This window comes from Phialemonium atrogriseum (genome assembly GCF_030411735.1).
Source record: "Phialemonium atrogriseum strain 8032-3 unplaced genomic scaffold QBC33scaffold_1, whole genome shotgun sequence".
NCBI classification, from domain to species: domain Eukaryota; kingdom Fungi; phylum Ascomycota; class Sordariomycetes; order Cephalothecales; family Cephalothecaceae; genus Phialemonium; species Phialemonium atrogriseum.
The window spans coordinates 34,020-51,286 of record NW_026848138.1 but is presented as its reverse complement, the minus strand read 5'-3'; the positions used below and the strand labels follow the sequence as shown (position 1 = coordinate 51,286).

Here is a 17,267-nt window from a genome sequence, read left to right as displayed (position 1 = left end):
AAATAAACTACACACTCTTTGTGGTATAATCCATGCCTTTGACAATGAGCAGCCCGTCCACTTGCCTAGTAGACACTGTTCAAGACGGAGCTACAGTACCAGCAGTAGATGGTTATTAAACAGTAGTGACAGGTAGGCCATCTCATGATAAGAATTAAACCACATAATTACTATAAGGTAGAGAATACATGTGCACAATCTAGGTCCATATCACCATAGATAGTCGGCGCGTATTCAAACCCGCCGGCGTAGCTCGGCTGAGTCTGCCGCCGTGGTTCCTGCTGCATGATCTGGTCCGAAAGCTGATTCATGGAAGGGATATTATTCAGAGATGATGTCAGTTCCCCCCCGAACTCTGCCGTGGAATCCAACAACAGCTCGGCGGCATACGCCCTGTCGGGAGAATTGTCGTTGGCTAAGTCGGCATTTTGGTCGCGGGGCGTGTCTTGCAGTCCCTCACTCTGTTCGCTGCGAGGTTTTGATATGGCCTCGAAAAGCGCGTTCGCGTCGCCGCCCGAGAAGATGGCCGAGGACAGCGCCTGTAGCGCCCGCTTGGCCGTTATCCAGCTGCTCGCAAAGTCAGAGAGCAGCTGGTAGGCTTTGCGAAAGGCGTCGATAACGGCGAGACGGTCTATGTGCAAGGTCCGGTCCTGGAGAATGTACACCAGGTGGTAGATACACTCGACCAGGGCCGTGCTGATGAAGTATCCCGAGGTGCGGCTTCTGGGACAGGAGTTGGCAAAGGCTGCGACCGCGTCGATGCTGTTTCTGGCGAGACGCGCGCAGAAGTGTCTGGCTTCCTCATCCCCGTCACAGGACAGGATGGGATTTTGCCGGATAATCATCCGCAAAAGGTTGATTCTCTTGGGATAACTGTAAGTAAGGCGTGCCGCCAATTGCCACATCGAGCAAGACTTTCGGCCTCTTTTTGTTTTGATTTATCTCTGTCTCGGCCAGGGATAACTTACAATGAATATGGCTAGCCTCCTGCGCACCATTGGCTCTGTCTCGCCCTCTGCCACATAGCCAGCGGACTTGTTCGTATCCCACGACAATTCGGGCGGTAGCTGGCGCCGAAAGATATGAATTCTAGTGTCTGTCAGGCTATAATCACCCCACCCCAATTCGAATACGCAATTAGCCTTGCCTACTATCAATAGTTATCTGGTGTCTCTGGCATGGATCGTTCACTTACGCAACCTCCCTCCAATCTCCGCCCTTACTTGCGGAGGCGGCATAATAGGTGTCCCAGATCTGGCCCCAAAGCCTGCTGAAGCCGATCAAAGACTGGAAGTAGTTCTCGACACGGGTCGTCGACGAGGCATCTTTTGCCGCCTGTCCGGCGCTCTGGGATGTTGTTGGTATCGAAGGTTGGCAGCGCTCCTCTGCGACGTCGCGCACTTCAAACTCGTCCACGGCAATCTCGGTGTCGCGGACGATATACGGCGTCCCGTTGCGTTGGGCAATTCTACGATCCAGGAAATAAATGGTCCACCAGAGTCTCTGGCGCGCCTGTCGCTCCTCGGGTGTGCAGTCGCCCCAGAATGCCTGGTCGTTCAGCCTTGCAACCATGGCCAGCTGCACGGCGGTCGAGATTGCGTGTGACGCTGACAGGAGCAGCTCTGAGTCCATCATGTACAAGGCACTCAGCGTGTGGTATCGGATGAGGTCCATGTCCACCGTCTTGAACGATCCGCAATGTTGGATCATCTTCCGGCCTCGGTGATACATGGCCCATCCTGGCCTCGGATCGTCACAGCCCTTGATCTCGGGATCCTGACACTCGCCCAGGACTAGCATGTTGCAAAGCAGCGCTATGATCGGGTAATGGGCAGTGTCGACGTCGACAATGGGATTGCAATCCGAATAGCCCAGTTTCTCCAAGGCGTTGGACACCCTCGTGTCGGTGTCATGCTGGTCCAGGAAGGGGAAGAACGAGTCCATCTCCCGGAAGTAGACCCCGGTGAGGTAGCGGAGCCTCGTAGGGTGAGGAAGCTCGAGGGGGAAGATGCGGTTCCACCCGGCGCTTTGCAGCGGCCGCCTTGACAGGCCCGAGCTCAGGCGGACTAGTTTTCGGAGGTCGACGAGCTGTGCTGAGAGTGAGAGATTATTAGACCCAGTTCCGTTGTTAAAGGTATCAGTTTCATCTCCGTTTTCGGCTGCGAGGTCGACTGTGTACAATGTCGATGATGAGGCAAAAGTCACCCTTCGCCTGTCAGACCCGTCGCTGTAATTACCATGTCAGCCAAGACGACCACGCCGCGACACCGCGGATGTCGGGGATTTGCTTCTGTCAGGGCATACTTTGAGCGCAGGTTTTCGGAAAACGTGCGCACTTGTTCTTGTAGCACCGCGAGTTTCGATTCGATGGACAAGTTATTTGCCTCGCAGCTGGGACTTTTGCGAGCGTCGGACCCGTTCGTGCCAGTATTGTTCTGCTCGTTGCTTTGGCCAGGATGATTGTTATTAGCTCGTGGCGGAATGGGATGCTGCCTAGACGATTCCGGCAAGGCTTACCCCGATGGGCTTGTGGCCCTTGTCCGCCTCTTCCTCCCATCGACCTCCGACTTGGGGAGATACACACATAGGGCCCCACGCGCACGGCAATGGTAGCAGACGTTTTCTCCCGAACACTGTAAGACGCGCGTGAGATGGGATCGTTACATGGGGTGTATCGTGGAGCATACTTTGACTTTCCGCCGTTGACAGTCCTGGCTAGTTAAAGAATTTTCTTTTAGCATAAAGCGAGGGACGAAGACGAGGGATGGACGGATGGCATCAGCGGAGGTAATCTCACCAGGCGCGCGGGATGTACTTATTGCGTCGTTGGTTCTGTGATGCGTCTTTGCGTTTGGCCCGAGAGACCGAGCCGCTCGTACTGGCTTGATCTTCCACATAGGTTGGCGGAGGCAATGGAACCGAGGTTCGTCGCGCAGGCAGCTGCTTCTGGGGCTGCTGGAATTGCTCTGGTAGGTCTCCACTGAACATGGAGCTCTGGGTCAGTTCGTGAAGAAAGGAAGGATAGGCATGCGCCATAGTTGTAACGCTAGCAAATAAACTAATGATAATGAAAAGTATCGTAGATGCTTCGAGCGATGGAGTGGTTTGGATGAAGGGGTAGCTCTAATTATACGGTACAGAGTATCGGTAGTTGTTTTAGAAGCAGCTAGGTAACGATAGCTTCCCCGCTTCCTTGGCTTCCCCATTTCCCCGCGTCTCCACCCCTCCCGGTCTCCACTTCCCCACTACCGGGACCCAATATCCGCCACCTTATCATTCACTGCCTATTACTAGTGGACGAAGTCCACGTAGTAGTGATGTAGGTAGACTTGTTTCCTATGAAGAATGACCGCACAGGCTATGGAGCCTCAGTATCGGGCGGCAGCTACATGAATCGATGATGATGATGATGATGATGCCAGAAAGTGGTTACAAGCTAGGTATGTACTGTACATTAACGGCGTTAACTAAAACGTAGCACTTAGAAGGAGCCAATGTGCCTCGCCTAGACCCCAGATCTGAGAGCCCGTCCGGGAGTTAGCGAGTCAGGCGAAGTGGGGATTGTCAATATTCGAGGCCGGGCAACAGGGCTAGAATCCTCAGGCTCCCGGACAAAAAGGTGGTTTGGGGTTGAAACAGGATTCCCGCTTTATATTCAAGTGTATATCAGTGTGTATAAGTAGTGTACCACTACGAATAGTAGCAGTTTCATAAATATCGGCCACCCGTACATTCGACACATGCTCCCGTCATGTAGGCCGAGAGCGGACTGGCCAGAAACAAAATCACCCCCGCCGCCTCACTCGCCGTGCCCGGACGTGCACCGACCAGGATGTCCGACGTGTCTCTCCATTTCTTGTAGTTCTGCGGTATCCCAGCAACGATCTCCTGCCCTCCAGATACGAACTTGGCCGTCTCCTCGGGCGGCCGCGTCATGCGCGTGTCTATCCAGCCGTAGGCCACCGAGTTGCACCGCACGTTGAATCTAGCAGACTACGGTTAGGAGACTCACGACAAAAATAAAAATAAAAAACAGCAAGGGGGATGTTTAGCTTACCTGCTCCACTCCTTAGCAATAGCCATGGTCAGGCCCAGCACTCCGGCCTTGGCTGTACAGTAGTTGACCTGCCCTGGCGTCCCGTGCAGCCCCGACACGGATGCAATGTTGATAATGGCCTTGGGCATGTCTGCATTTGCGCTGTCCATCCAGTGCTTTGACAGTGCCTTGATCATTCTATACGGCACGTAGTTGTGGATTTTCATGACGACGTCGAACTGCTCCTCCGTCATCCTGTGGATCGCATTGTCGACGAGGAATCCTGCGGGCAACCCGCTAGGTCAGCGGGAGGTTGGGACACTCGGGAATTTCTTATTGCCTACCTGCGCCATTGACGAGGACGTTGACCTTTCCAAATCGTTGTATCACGGCATCGACTAGTTTCTGGGGATGATCTACCTCTAGGAGGTCTCCTGCTATCGCGAGAGCTTCATGCCCAGCCGAGGTAAGTTCTCGAACCGCCGCGTTTGCCTTTGTTTCGTCGAGGTCATTGATGGCGATCTTGGCACCTTTGCTGGCCAGAAGCTGAGCAGCGGCCCTGCCGATGCCTATTTTCTCGTAAGTCACGCAACTGAACCAATTAAATGGCCAACCGATCTCATCTTCTTGGGCATCTTACCTTGCGCACCGCCGGTAATCAGCACGACTTGCCCGTCGAGTCGGCATGGATCGACCTCGGGTGCAAGATGTTTCTGCACTTGATCGAGACGCCCTGCAGGATTCATATTCTCTGTTGTTTCTTCAAACAGCAGTTATTATTAAACGCCGTCATCTAAGCCGTAGCCTGCGTCAGTTAACTATGTATGTACGTACTAATACGTACTAATTAGTTACCCCATGTTCTTCCAAGCCCGGAGGGAAGTGGGGCTGCCCCCCCACCCCAAATGATGCTGCTTGCTTCTCCGATTGCGGATCTCGGAATTTATGGAGTCTTTCCGAACTCAACGGAACACGCACCCTTCCTTTGTAATTCTCGGAATATGACAGACTAGCCACGTGACGGCCGTACGGAATGAACAGTCCCTGTTTGGTGATTTGACAGGGGCTTGGGCTCGGTTGCAGGAACGGCATGTATTATCAGTGGAGTCATTTTGTGAAGACGCAAGGGACCTTGGTGGAGGCCAGTACTCGTCCCAAGAGGACATTGTCAAATAGCTTCTATTATGTTGCGGCGTCTATTAATCCCAGAGAAATCGTAACCCTTTTGTTCTGCATCTAACCTAGACTTTAAGGTGTAACTAACTACACACACTGGAAGAAGAAGAAAAGACTTCCATATCAGTCTCAATGGCAGGCACGACGACTTCGACCGTCCCCTTCGCGGATCCCTCCTGGCACACGGACACGTCGCATCCGTATTACAAGGACAGCCACCGAAAGCTCCAGAGGTTCATCAGAGGCTACGTGGACGAGGAGATAGCGCCGAACGTCGAGAAGTGGGAGCGGCAAGGATTTGTGCCGGAGGAAGTGAGTTTGACAACAAGCTGATTGCGCATCATAAATGGATTGCTGATGATGGATCGAATCCGCGGCCAGAACTTCAAGCGCCATGCCTCGCTTGGATTCCTCGCCGCCGCAGTATTTCCACTTCCCATCCAGTATCTGGAGGGCATCACCCTGCCAGATGGAATTGATCCGTCAGGTAAGATAGCGAACACGTTCAAGCCGCCAAAGAGGGATATTGTGCTAATGATATGGGCCATGTGCAGAATGGGACGAATTCCACGACTCAATTGTATAGTCCCCTGTAGAATCTGTCTTGGAATGTATATCCCATTGTCTTCGGCCCTTGTGCTAATCCCCAGCGGGTAGTTGATTGACGAAATGGCGCGTTGCGGGTGCTTGGGAACCGTCTGGGGCATCAATGGCGGGGCCACAGTCGGTGGAGCACCGCTCTCGACATTTGGCAACGAGTGTCAGAAGAGGAAATACCTTGCTCCATTGCTGAGAGGAGATCAACGCCATTGCTTGATGGTCACGGAGCCAGATGGTAAGAGCCCCCCCGCCGCTGCTGCTGTGCTTGGCCTGGCCTTGGCCTCCCCTTCTTCTGCGGACTGAGGGCTGACAACTCCTGGATTTCTTACAGCCGGTTCAGACGTTGGCGGTTTGACGACTACCGCCGAGAAGTCGGCAGATGGAAGATTCTATACCCTTAACGGGGAGAAGAAATGGGTCACTCAAGGGCAATGGGCAACACATGCTCTAATTGGATGCAGAACAGGCCCGGCCGGACCCAAGGGTCTGTCTGTCTTCATCGTCGATTTGAGCTCTGAAGGCGTGTCAAGAAAGAAAATGGAAAACTCGGGAGTGAACTCAAGTGGTTGGCAATACCCTCCTCTCTCCATTATAGCAAAGATCCCGCGCTGACGCGTTTCAGGTTCCGCATTCATTACTCTCGACGAGGTGGTCGTGCCAGCAGAGAATCTGCTTTGGAAGGAGAATGCCGGATTTGAGATCATTATGTCTAGTGAGTAATTATCCCACTCTGACGCTCCCCTGCAGTTTGAGTGCTGAACATGAATTCTGCAGCATTCACCCACGAACGTCTCTGGGTTGGCATAACGGCCATACGCCTAGGCCGCATCGCCCTCGAGGACAGCTACCAACACGCCCTATCGAGAGAGGTGTTCGGTCAGCCGCTCTTCTCAAACCAAGTGATCCGAGCCAAGTTTGCAAAGATGGCCGGGCTTCTCGAGTCCACCCAGTTCCTGATGGAAGACCTGGTTCACCGATCCGTCCGCACCCCTCAACTCGCATTCAGTCCGCTTGCGGCGTTGCTGAAGGTCCAAGCCGCGAACAATCTCGAGAAGATAAGCAGGGAGGCCCAGCAGGTATTTGGCGGTCTAGGTTACAGCCGGGGCGGAAGGGGCGGCCGGGTCGAGCAGATCAGTCGGGATGTCAGAGTCCTCGTCGTCAGCGGCGGGAGCGAGGAGATTTTGATGGACATGATAGTCAAGACGGGGAAGAAGCTCGTGAAGCTGTGATGGTCTCGAAGACATCACCCAGGCGTGTATTCATAAGTGTTAGAGACGACATAGGCGTTGCTCTTCAACTTAACCGCGTCGATCAAAAATTCCTCCTAGCGACATTCCTCTTTGTAAGAAGGCATTTGCATCAGGGACATGACGGGGGGAGTCCTTACGAAGGCGCCTGGTTCCATCGCCGACCATACCATCTCGGAACGCCTTAAAACCTCATTCCCGCGGAAATTAAGGAAGGTTGAGGCTATGGACGGTGTGCTATCGTCTATGTGTAATTGTAGGTTTCCTCGTTTCCACACCCTCGCGTCTTACTCAGTAGCTACATGTGAACCATTTAATTCCAAGGATTTTTGCCTCACAAAGTTGGACACAGTAAGGTAAGACTGATCGTCCTGACGTTCCATCTGAGCATTGTAGTCAATATCTGCGTAGCGTGAGACTTCTGACTTCTTCCAACGCCATAGCTTACACATATCGACTTAGTTACTTTGCAGTCACCCGTTGTCTGCTGTTTCTGGATATATCACACGCCCTCCCGGGCCTGACCGAGCCAAGGCTGCGGATATGAAAACCACTGCTGGACGGTATTCTGCGATTGTCAAACAAGACAGACAAGCGTTGAACGTGTCCGGGATTCGCTGGATGTATGTACATGTACCTCAAGCTGTCTGGATAACTAAAATAGACGCATACGTTGCCAGTAGTATCTAATTATAATCTACCAGCTGTCTCTCATTCATGATTTGCTTCAGGAGTACTAAGTACTATTAATCGTGCCAAATCCTTCGGATCTTAGGGCATAGTTAGGCACAATACCACTATTGGAAACCTCCATCAACATTGATAGTCTGTAGGTATGCTTGGTCAGTGGCTTGATCGAAAGACAGATACATCGTTGCGAGTAACATACGGTGCCTGTGATGTATCCTGAAACATCACTCAGGAGGAAGAGGACGACCTTGGAGACCTCCTCGGGCTGAGCTATGCGCTTAAGGGCCGTCTTGGAAATCAGGCGTTCATGGACCTGCTCCTGAGTTCCCAGGGACTGCGCCAACGGAGTGTCGATAACACCACTACACGAGCCCAAAGTCAGCAGACGCTTACACGTGGCGGCCGCAGAAGCACGAGCACGAGCACGAGCACATGAATAATGGACTCACGGAGCAATGGCGTTGACCCGTATGCCTCGGTCTCCCGCCTCCTGAGCCGCGCACTTGGTCAAGCTGATGACCCCCCACTTGGCGGTACCGTACGGCGCGTTCCACGGCGTGCCCCTCTGGCCGGCGATGCTGGAGATATTGACAATGCTGGAGTGGTCCTTGACGTAGTTGAGCTCGGCTTTGATGCAGTTCTTGACCCCCGTGAGATTCACAGCCATCATCCAGTCCCAGTCCTTGTCCTCGATGACGTTTAGTGCGTATCCCTTGCCTCTGAATCCCTGTGTGCCAATGGTCCCTGCCATGTTCGCTGCGCCGTCGATGCCGCCGAAGTGGTCCGAGGTCTCCTTGATGGCCGTGTGGACTTGCTCGTAGTTGGCGACGTCGACGGCAAAAGAGAGGGCTTTGCCACCCAGGCGGGCGATTTCGGCAGCCACGTCATCTGGCTTGTTAAGGTCTAGAAGGCCTAGAAGAGAAGCAAGCATGTGAGCAGTCGGGAATCTCTGAGAGAATATGAGGGTGGGTATGGGTTTGGCATCATAGGGGCACTTACCCAAGTTTGCACCTTGTCTTCCAAGGAGAATCGCTGTCGTTCGGCCCTGACCGGAGGCGGCGCCAGTGATGACGAATGTCTTCCCTCTGAGATCCTGGTACGACATTGTCAAGGTTGATTGGAGAGTTTACGGGACGTGAGAGCTTGACTATCGTGCTTGTTCTGGATTCGCTGTGCCGCTGGGCGATGTGTAATGAATTAAGATGCAACGAGATGACGAGATACCAATGCTACTTATGGTGACGGGAGTGACTCCTGAGGCCTCGAGAAACGGCGAGTCGACAAACCTGGGGTTCACCCAATGATATGGGCAGGTCCCGCCGGTCCTCGCAGAACCTCGGTGCTTCCATTCCATTCACTCGCACGAAATCTCAGCTTATGGCTTATGGAAGGGTGCACACGCCCGAGGCAGTCACAGTAGTTTGCTCCGGCACTGCGGCGATGTTGTTAGGGGCTGCGCTTGCAGGCAGACTAGCGGCATTGGAGAGAATGACAGAGTGGAGTCCCTCTCCATCTTCCCATCTTGCAGCTAAAAGCAATCCCGAAACAATGGGATCCGTGGTCCCGAATCTCGGCCCCACAGTACTCGGAAAGCGGTAATTAGGGGCCGGCCTAAGGTTACCCACTTCTCGGAATTGAATCACAGGGCCCACGGCATAGGTCTGCGGGCGGGGATTGGCCGTAGGAACCGAACAGATACGATCCCGAGAATTTCTTCTCCACATCCTCAAGGCATTCCGAGTTCTCGGAGCCATACATCTCAACCGCAACTAGCGCCATTGACTATCCACTCTGTGAGGACATGATTGTCATGCGAGTATTAGGGGGGATTCGAGATTCCAACGTCACAAATCTATCCTGTGGCAAAACGCCAAGCCGGATATTATATCTATTGTCTCTATATTTTCCCTCCTGCCGTCCATCAGTGGTGCCGCAAGACTTCATACTTCACACAAAGACAGCAGAGCAGACATTTGCATCCACCATGGTAATGAACGACTTGGTCCAGCCGCAGGGAGGCGCTACTACTGTCCCGGTCGAGTCTGCCTGGACTGCCACCAATGGATACATTAGAGAGCCCGAGCTCAAGCCGATCCAATACACGGCAGCTTATAAGGGCAAGGACAAGGTCGCCTATGAGCTGTCAAAGCTTCCCTTCGACACCCCGCGGCGGCTGAAGGTGATAGTGTCTGGTGCGGGCTGTTCGGGACTCGACTTTGCCCATGCCGTTGAGTCCGGGCGACTGGGGAATATCGATCTACGCATCTATGAAAAGAACGCCGGTCTCGGAGGCACCTGGTGGGAGAACCGATACCCGGGATGCGCATGTGACATCCCCAGCCATAACTATTTGGTTTGTGCCTCTATTTTTACTCCCCCCTCTTTCACCTAAGGCAATAGTTCACACAAGTCTCCTCCCTCTCCATGTTGAGGCCTGCTGCTGACACCATGGACCTCAGTTCACATGGGCTCCCAATCCGGCATGGTCCTCGTTCTACGTGACCGCGCCCGAGATCCTTGAGTATCTCGAAGATGTGGCAGAGAAGTTCCACCTCAATAAATACATTACCACCCGGCAGAAGGTGATCAAGGCCGTTTGGAATGGAGCCAAGCAGAAGTGGGAAGTCACAAGCAGACGAACCGATGGGCGACGAAATGTCATTTCGACGAAAGGCGTCACCGAAGGCGAGACAGGACGCGTGATTGTCGAGGAGTGCGACGTGTTCATTAATGCCTCAGGTTTCTTCAATAACTGGCGCTGGCCAAACACGCCTGGGCGGGAGAAGTATGAAGGGATTCTCGTCCACAGTGCTGACTACCCGGCGTCCCTCAACCTCCGTGGCAAGAGGGTAGCCGTCATCGGCAACGGGAGCAGCGGCATCCAGGTTACAGCCGCCGTGCAGAAGGTGGCTGCTGAGATGGGGGCCTACATCCGCAACCCGACCTGGATCACCGCCAACATGGGCTCGCGATTCATTCCGCAGGGACAGACCAACCTATTCTTCGATGCTGAACAGAAGAACAAATGGGCTGAGGACCCGAAGGCATACCTCCAGTATCGAAAAGCCGTGGAGAAGGAGCTGAATATCAGGTTCCCCCTATTCATCCGCGACACCCCCCAGCAGGCCATGGCTAGGGAGCTCACTACCAAGGACATGAAGCGTAAGCTCGCGTCTAAACCAGAGCTTCAAGGCAAGCTGCTGCCCTCTTTCTCCGTTGGCTGCCGTCGAGCAACGCCAGGAAGTGGTTATCTCGAGGCGCTTTGTGCGGACAATACCGAAGTCGTCTGGGGAGCGTAAGTCTAACATATGAACACATCTCTCTCCCTTCCGTATAAGCTGAGTTACAGCTAACATTTACGCAGTCTCGACAGCTTTACCAAGACTGGCATCCGCTCTGCCGACGGCAAGGAGCGGGACTGGGATGTTATCATTGCTGCCACGGGCTTCGACATGTCCTTTGTCCCTCGATGGCCTGTCATTGGCAACAATGGCATCGATCTACAGCAGGAATGGGCCAAAGATCCAGCGTGCTACATGTCGACCATTGCCGAAGATATGCCCAACTACTTCGTGTACCTGGGGCCAGGCAGCCCGGTCGGCCATGGCAGCCTGATCACGTCCATCGAGCGCATCACGCTGTATATCACCGACATCATTAACAAGATGCAGACGGAGAACTACACCTCGTTCCAGCTGAAGAAAGGCAAGGCCAAGGCCTACCAATCGCAGATGCTCGCGTGGCTGGACAAGACCGTGTGGGGTGACAAGTGCCAAAGCTCCTTCAAGAACGGCACCGTCGACGCTCCTCTACATGCCTTCCATCCGGGGAGCAGACTGCACTACTTTGAACTCCTGAGGAGGAAGCGCTACGAAGACTTTGACTGGACGAGCGGCTGCTACGGACCGGAATACGACTTTGCGTGGTTTAACGACGGCTTCTTGGAGCATGAGCTCAAGGAGGGCGTCGAAGCTGACCCGACGTAAGTTGATATCAAACAGCCCCCGCCTCGGTTTGGGATCTTGATGTTCTAATGGCGTTTTAATTAGATGGTACCTTGATCAGGAGGAGGAGATTCTGAGTCAATTTCCTGCGAGCAAAGTGCTAGCTTGACGCAGGCAGAAGGGGTAGGAAGAAACGCTAGATAGGTACACAGCGATCCATGTTGTTTCTTCAAAGTTTCAGATTCATGCATTATGCGTAGAACCATGTGGGTTCCTCCAGAAGATGGCCGCAGTAAGTGGTGTGAGGCCCATAATTATTGTGAACGGATTTATCAGCATATGTTTGTACTGAGTTGATTTATCAGCAATCTGTGACAGATAGATTGGTAATCATCGGAATCATTTAGAAATTCCTGGAGTTGATCGAGACTACACTCTACATTGTACAATGTGCCGACTAAACTAAGGTTTAATATTCCCATCACCATTTTCTCGACGAAAAGCCAACCACACCGAAACAAAGCGACATGGGATCTCCAATCAAGCCGATCAAGGTCTGGGGGAAAACAGGCCCCAACCCACCAAAGGTTTCCATCGTGCTAGAAGAGCTAGGCGTTCCGTACGAAACTGTACCGATCCAGCTAGCCGACGTCAAGAAACCCGAGTTCACCTCTATCAACCCTAATGGTCGGGTCCCAGCCATCTACGACCCCAACACCGACATTACCCTCTGGGAATCAGGTGCCATCGTGGAGTATCTGATCGAGAAATATGACACCAAGCGCCAGCTCAGCTTCGCGCAGGGAACGCCCGAGTACTACCATGCCAAACAATGGCTCTACTTCCAGTCCACGGGGCAGGGCCCTTACTTCGGCCAGGCCGCCTGGTTCATCAGGTACCACCCGGAGCAACTACCCAGCGCCGTAGAGCGTTATGCAAAGGAAGTCAACCGCGTCTCGGGCGTTTTGGATGGATACCTGGCCCAACAGAAAGAGGAGTTCGGCGCTGGCGGTGAAGGGCCGTGGCTCGTGGGCAACAAATTGTCTTACGCCGATCTGGCATTCGTCCCATGGCAGCGAGCCATTGGCACTATACTCGCGAAGGATCAATACGACGAAGACAGCTTCCCGCATCTGAAGGAGTGGCTCGGCAAGCTGAAGTCTCGGCAGTCGGTCAAGAAGGTGTTCGACGAGGCATAGAGGATTTTGTGAAGGAGCAAGGGCAGGGAGCATGGGCAGGGAGTGTTGCTTTATTAACGCAGTCCTTTTTCTTTGGTTTGGAATTGTAGGCTAGTTTCAAACAACCCGCCGTGATTCACCAGAACAAATCTTATCATTGGGAACTCTCTACCAATCCACTGTTCAATCGATGCAAGCGCCACTGATTTACCTCCACTGGTTATTTCCCTGCGGATGGGATAGGGACCGCCACCTCACTCTTAGCCGGTTGTCGGATATTGTAAACGCCATTTTTGTTCAGTTGTTCTGCTCCCTCTACGGGCACGAGCTTACTAGATAATAGTCGCCGTATTCTATGCTCTTGAATCTGGTTGTGCTGATTTGTGGGGTAGGACCTCGCTCGCCGCTTAATTTAAGTAATCAGACACTGGGTGAGAGAGTTAGCATGCATGTCTTGTACATTTTCTACGTGAAGGAACACTGCCATATAACCAAAATGGCGGGCAGTTTTACCAATACCGAGACATCATTTTTTAAACCTGTAATTGTTCCGGTCTGCTCAGCTTTCGTGGTCGAATTCCCTGTAATCCGTCTAGCCCATCGACTCGCTTAAGGGTACCCTGGTCTGTTATTGCTTTCTCAATTATGTCGCGGACGTCACTTTCTCGCCACTGGCGGACTTGATGAGATTGACAACTTCATCCAGGATGTCTCGCCGAACGAGCTCGATTTGGAGCATTCGTGCTGACCTATCCGAAGCCCGTTGCGGTATCCCGTTTTGGATGTCGGGATTTGTGCCAGGCATCCTTTTACTCGGGCCGTCCGTAATAACGATGATGAAGGGATTCGGACTCGGACTGGGGCTCTTGTGTCAACGAAGAGTGAGGTGCTGAGCCTGACTGTGGTACCACTAAACTCTTACCATGGTAGACTCGGAGGGAAAGTGCAGGCGAGAGTTGACTAGAAGAAGGTGGGAGGTGGATGAAGGAAGGTGAGAACGAGGCAGAGGAAGCGAGAAGGGGAAGATGCGGGGCAGGGAAGGTGGAGGTTAGTGTAAGTACCTAGGTGTTGAGTGATTCATATACGTATGTTATGCCGCTTATTCACCTTTACGACTGCTGCCTGCCAGTCGAGGAGTAGATTGGCACTTGGACATAGAATTGAATCCTGGTCCAATTGCTAAACTATATACCCAGATCTCCCGCCCATCCCTCTGCCAATCAATTTTCATCCATCAACCAACTTTCTTCTCTCCCTCCTCTAGTCAACTCTCATCCACCGACCATCATCCCTCAACCATTTCATCCCTTCTGTCAAACCCCCATTTAGCTGCCTGTACAATAAAACCCAAAAAGAAAACCCATCTTCTGCTTGAATATGCACAGTGGGTGTTGTGATGCAGAGAACGGCGACTTGATGATTGGTTGGGATTTGAGAGAGTGAAGAGGGGCAGGGTTTCGGCTATCAAGGGGTTCAATTATTGTCTCTTTAGAAAAGGCTACTTCTCATTTCGCGTCTCAACAACATTCTGCACGTCAGTCGCCACATGTTCTTCTGGGTTTGTCATCTCCTTCCCCCATCCTGCTACCTAACATATGACCCATCCCTTCTACCCAGCCACATTTCTTGCGGCAGGCATGGTTCACGAAACAGAGACTTCGAGAATTACCTCTAAGCCATCTTCCTCATCCCATTGCTCACCGATCTCGTGGAAGCCATGCTTAGCAATCAAGTTTCTGGAGGAGAGGTTGTCTGGCCGAACTGTGGCTCGGACCACCTTAACAAGCGGGTCATTTGTAGCCATATCAAGGAGAATCCGAAGTGCGGCCTTAGCATAACCTTGACGACGGTACAAAGGATCTATTGCATAACCTATCTCAACCGGCCATCTTGGTCGGGCTGGCCGTGATACCCGGCTCGCCCAACGACAACCCCCGTTTCCGAGTTCACAACGAGACGGGTCACCCATAACGCATCTCGGGGGTCGAACCTGATCTGGTCGCTCCGCATTTTCCATACACTGCGGCACTCGTCGCCAACGAGATAAGGCGTTATTGCTTGGGTGGATAGCTGGCGGGCAGATTTTAGGTCCCCATTGCTGAGAGCGTCCAAGACGGGGAGCGGGAGTTGGACTAGTTGGCATCCAGTCGCCTCAGAAGCCAAGGACGTCCACGGCTTTGCTGTGATGGTCATTGTAGAACCTTGCTGTCGATGTTCTTGCAGGCTAACAGTAGAGTAAGAGAAGCAATTGGGTGATCAGGTTCGAAGAACATCTGTCACGAATCACAAGATGAGTCACACAATTTGCGCTCACCCGCGCCCACGTGACACAGCAGTTTCTGCGGAGGTTCTCCGAGCTGACAAACAAGTCGTTTTCTATGCCACCTGTATAAGATTCCGTGCCATACATATCAAGATGAGAAAATAGGTTTGTATGTTGAAACAGGGGAGAGTCCTGTACAAGGAATCAACACACACCAATCTAGAAGGCAGCGCAGAGATAAGTTAACCAGCTGGGACGGCTAGTTAACCGTCACGGGTTGTTGGAAGTAAAGGGAGGTAATAGGCTACCTCCTAGGAGGGTGAAAAGCTCCGAATAATTGGAGGTGGCCGTCACTGTTCCTTCCCGCTGCTTAATTTAGTCATGAGGTCAAACGCCCGAGTCAACCTTGGTCCATACGCAGCTTGGTGATTTCCACAAGTCTCACAAGATGTCCGTGTCGAGGAGATAACGCATCTCACCACTTTAGGGTCTTGTGCACGGCTACTGACTTGGCCCCCCCCCAATACTGCTTCCTTACAGCTTGCGTAAGTCGCTCCGCCACTCTCGGGGTAGCATTGTTCGGGATGCACTGTTGATTAACTTTCACAGGATTGGTGTAGTATTATTAGTAGTTTCCGGCAATACATCTCTACATCTCTTGCCCGAGTCCCAATACAAGTCGACTGCAGGTTTGCGTCATAGAGCTGACACATGTCTCTTACATCGCACAGGGCACCTCTTTTTTTGTTAGCCAACTATCACCGCATTCATTCTCCCTTAGGCGGACTCCGGTTATGCCGAGCCCCCATCTATCTCTGAGGCTCTAGACCTGTCACTATAACCGTCTTCGCACATAAACCTGCTCAACCCCTCCCATAATTACCACGAACTGCCCTGCCCCTGGTTCATTCGTCGGCTGAGAAGTGTCTTGACATCATTCTCTTGCTATCAGGTAGACCATGATTCCGTATTCCATTAGAATCCACACTACTCAAGTCAACCATTAATATCGGAAAAAAGTCGGTGTCCTTCAAGCTAGAGCGCGAGATCCCTTCCCTGATGATCCTGGTGACTGGTGGAGTATGCACGGCACGGCCCAGCGCATCTTCTCTTCTTGTAAGATCCTTTTGTCTTAGGCTTATATATAATGCAGACTCCAGTTAAATGCAACATGTGTAGAAAGTCATTTCATACCCCCTCCTTCCCTACCCCCAAATACAGCGACAAGCACAGGCTATGCTTGTAGAAAACGTCATGTAATTTGAAATGGCGCTAGTGAAGACAGGGGGCAGAGCTTGTAGAGAAACAGAAGGCAGAGCTTGTAGACATTTTCAGCGGTAAAATTGACAAAATCGGTATGCGCATAAAGCTCAAATGCAGGCAAAATCTTTAGTGCCATTTTCAAGTTAGTAAAATGCTTGTAGGTGGGAAAAGCTATAGGTTTTGTTTGTTAGCATTACCTAAGCTAGTATAGCGTTATAAAGGCTGACAATGCATTAGCCTATTGTCTAAGGTAAATAAAGGCAAACAGTAGTGTAAAGCTATAGTTGTAACCATTTAGTAGTTAGCTAAAACATGCATTTAAATCACTATAAAGCTATTTATTTGTTTGCCTAAATACTTGTTTTTAATATGCAAGTGTAGAATTAAATGCATAGCAGGTAAGATTGTTAGTTATTTGCAAGCAAAGCATAAGTCTATCAAGCCTAGCAAATAGTTAAGAATTGCAAAACTGATAAGCCAAATCCTAGACATTACAAAAACCTAAGATAAGTTAAAAAAGTTTAAGTTTCTGCTATCTACTATCTTACCTATCTTGTTTATTAAGCTATTAGTTGTTAGTTTAAAATGCAACTAATGTAACTTTGTTAGCATAAAGGTAAAAAGAATATAGCAATATTGCTAGAAAGATTATAGATAGGTAAATGATTAGAGTAAAGGCAGTAATATAGTAAAAAAAATAAAGCAAGAGTAGGTTATGCTATAAATAACAAGCATATATTGTTAGTGAATTTTCTAGTTAGGCTTTAAAAGCAGTTAGTTTAAGGTTAGCCAAGGCAGTAACGTAGTGAATAAAAAAGGCATAGGCTGCTTTAAGCTAGGATAAGTTAGCTTTAGACTAGATTTTCTACG

At 51.5% G+C, this 17,267-nt stretch overlaps 7 protein-coding genes across 7 annotated transcripts; 3 read left to right on the top strand and 4 right to left on the bottom strand.

Moving 5' to 3' along the window:
• Window positions 1–170: 170 nt before the first annotated feature.
• QBC33DRAFT_607781 (uncharacterized protein) lies at window positions 171–3,140 on the bottom strand (the record flags this gene model as incomplete). Its single annotated transcript, XM_060432342.1, has 8 exons — window positions 2,880–3,140; window positions 2,688–2,692; window positions 2,518–2,633; window positions 2,305–2,445; window positions 1,393–2,227; window positions 1,196–1,347; window positions 969–1,089; window positions 171–863 (listed from the first exon to the last, which is right to left on the bottom strand). Exons 1-8 carry the CDS (start codon window positions 3,034–3,036, stop codon window positions 171–173), a joined length of 2,220 nt encoding a protein of 739 aa, XP_060288304.1. The 5' UTR covers window positions 3,037–3,140.
• Window positions 3,141–3,708: 568 nt separating this feature from the next.
• On the bottom strand, window positions 3,709–4,782 carry QBC33DRAFT_614762 (short-chain dehydrogenase; the record flags this gene model as incomplete). Its single annotated transcript, XM_060432612.1, has 4 exons — window positions 3,709–3,985; window positions 4,058–4,319; window positions 4,381–4,605; window positions 4,677–4,782. The coding sequence occupies 4 exons, from the start codon at window positions 4,780–4,782 to the stop codon at window positions 3,709–3,711; spliced, it is 870 nt and encodes a 289-aa protein (XP_060288303.1).
• Window positions 4,783–5,075: 293 nt separating this feature from the next.
• Window positions 5,076–7,041, top strand: QBC33DRAFT_582276 (putative acyl-CoA dehydrogenase; the record flags this gene model as incomplete). Its single annotated transcript, XM_060431332.1, has 7 exons — window positions 5,076–5,524; window positions 5,594–5,699; window positions 5,767–5,792; window positions 5,870–6,047; window positions 6,144–6,377; window positions 6,435–6,524; window positions 6,587–7,041. Exons 1-7 carry the CDS (start codon window positions 5,345–5,347, stop codon window positions 7,039–7,041), a joined length of 1,269 nt encoding a protein of 422 aa, XP_060288302.1. The 5' UTR covers window positions 5,076–5,344.
• Window positions 7,042–7,831: 790 nt separating this feature from the next.
• Window positions 7,832–8,854, bottom strand: QBC33DRAFT_582273 (3-oxoacyl-reductase; the record flags this gene model as incomplete). Its single annotated transcript, XM_060431331.1, has 4 exons — window positions 7,832–7,886; window positions 7,949–8,111; window positions 8,199–8,661; window positions 8,749–8,854. The coding sequence occupies 4 exons, from the start codon at window positions 8,852–8,854 to the stop codon at window positions 7,857–7,859; spliced, it is 762 nt and encodes a 253-aa protein (XP_060288301.1). The 3' UTR covers window positions 7,832–7,856.
• An 879-nt stretch (window positions 8,855–9,733) lies between these two features.
• Window positions 9,734–11,912, top strand: QBC33DRAFT_582268 (putative sterigmatocystin biosynthesis monooxygenase; the record flags this gene model as incomplete). The annotated part of the gene is made up of 3 exons (XM_060431330.1): window positions 9,734–10,102; window positions 10,209–11,044; window positions 11,114–11,912. 3 exons carry the CDS (start codon window positions 9,734–9,736, stop codon window positions 11,733–11,735), a joined length of 1,827 nt encoding a protein of 608 aa, XP_060288300.1. The 3' UTR covers window positions 11,736–11,912.
• Window positions 11,913–12,143: 231 nt separating this feature from the next.
• Window positions 12,144–13,064, top strand: QBC33DRAFT_520292 (glutathione S-transferase). Its single transcript, XM_060426360.1, has one exon. It carries the CDS (start codon window positions 12,221–12,223, stop codon window positions 12,890–12,892), a length of 672 nt encoding a protein of 223 aa, XP_060288299.1. The 5' UTR covers window positions 12,144–12,220; the 3' UTR covers window positions 12,893–13,064.
• A 1,265-nt stretch (window positions 13,065–14,329) lies between these two features.
• Window positions 14,330–15,121, bottom strand: QBC33DRAFT_520290 (GNAT family N-acetyltransferase). The gene has a single exon (XM_060426359.1). It carries the CDS (start codon window positions 15,012–15,014, stop codon window positions 14,514–14,516), a length of 501 nt encoding a protein of 166 aa, XP_060288298.1. The 5' UTR covers window positions 15,015–15,121; the 3' UTR covers window positions 14,330–14,513.
• Between the last annotated feature and the right edge of the window lie 2,146 nt (window positions 15,122–17,267).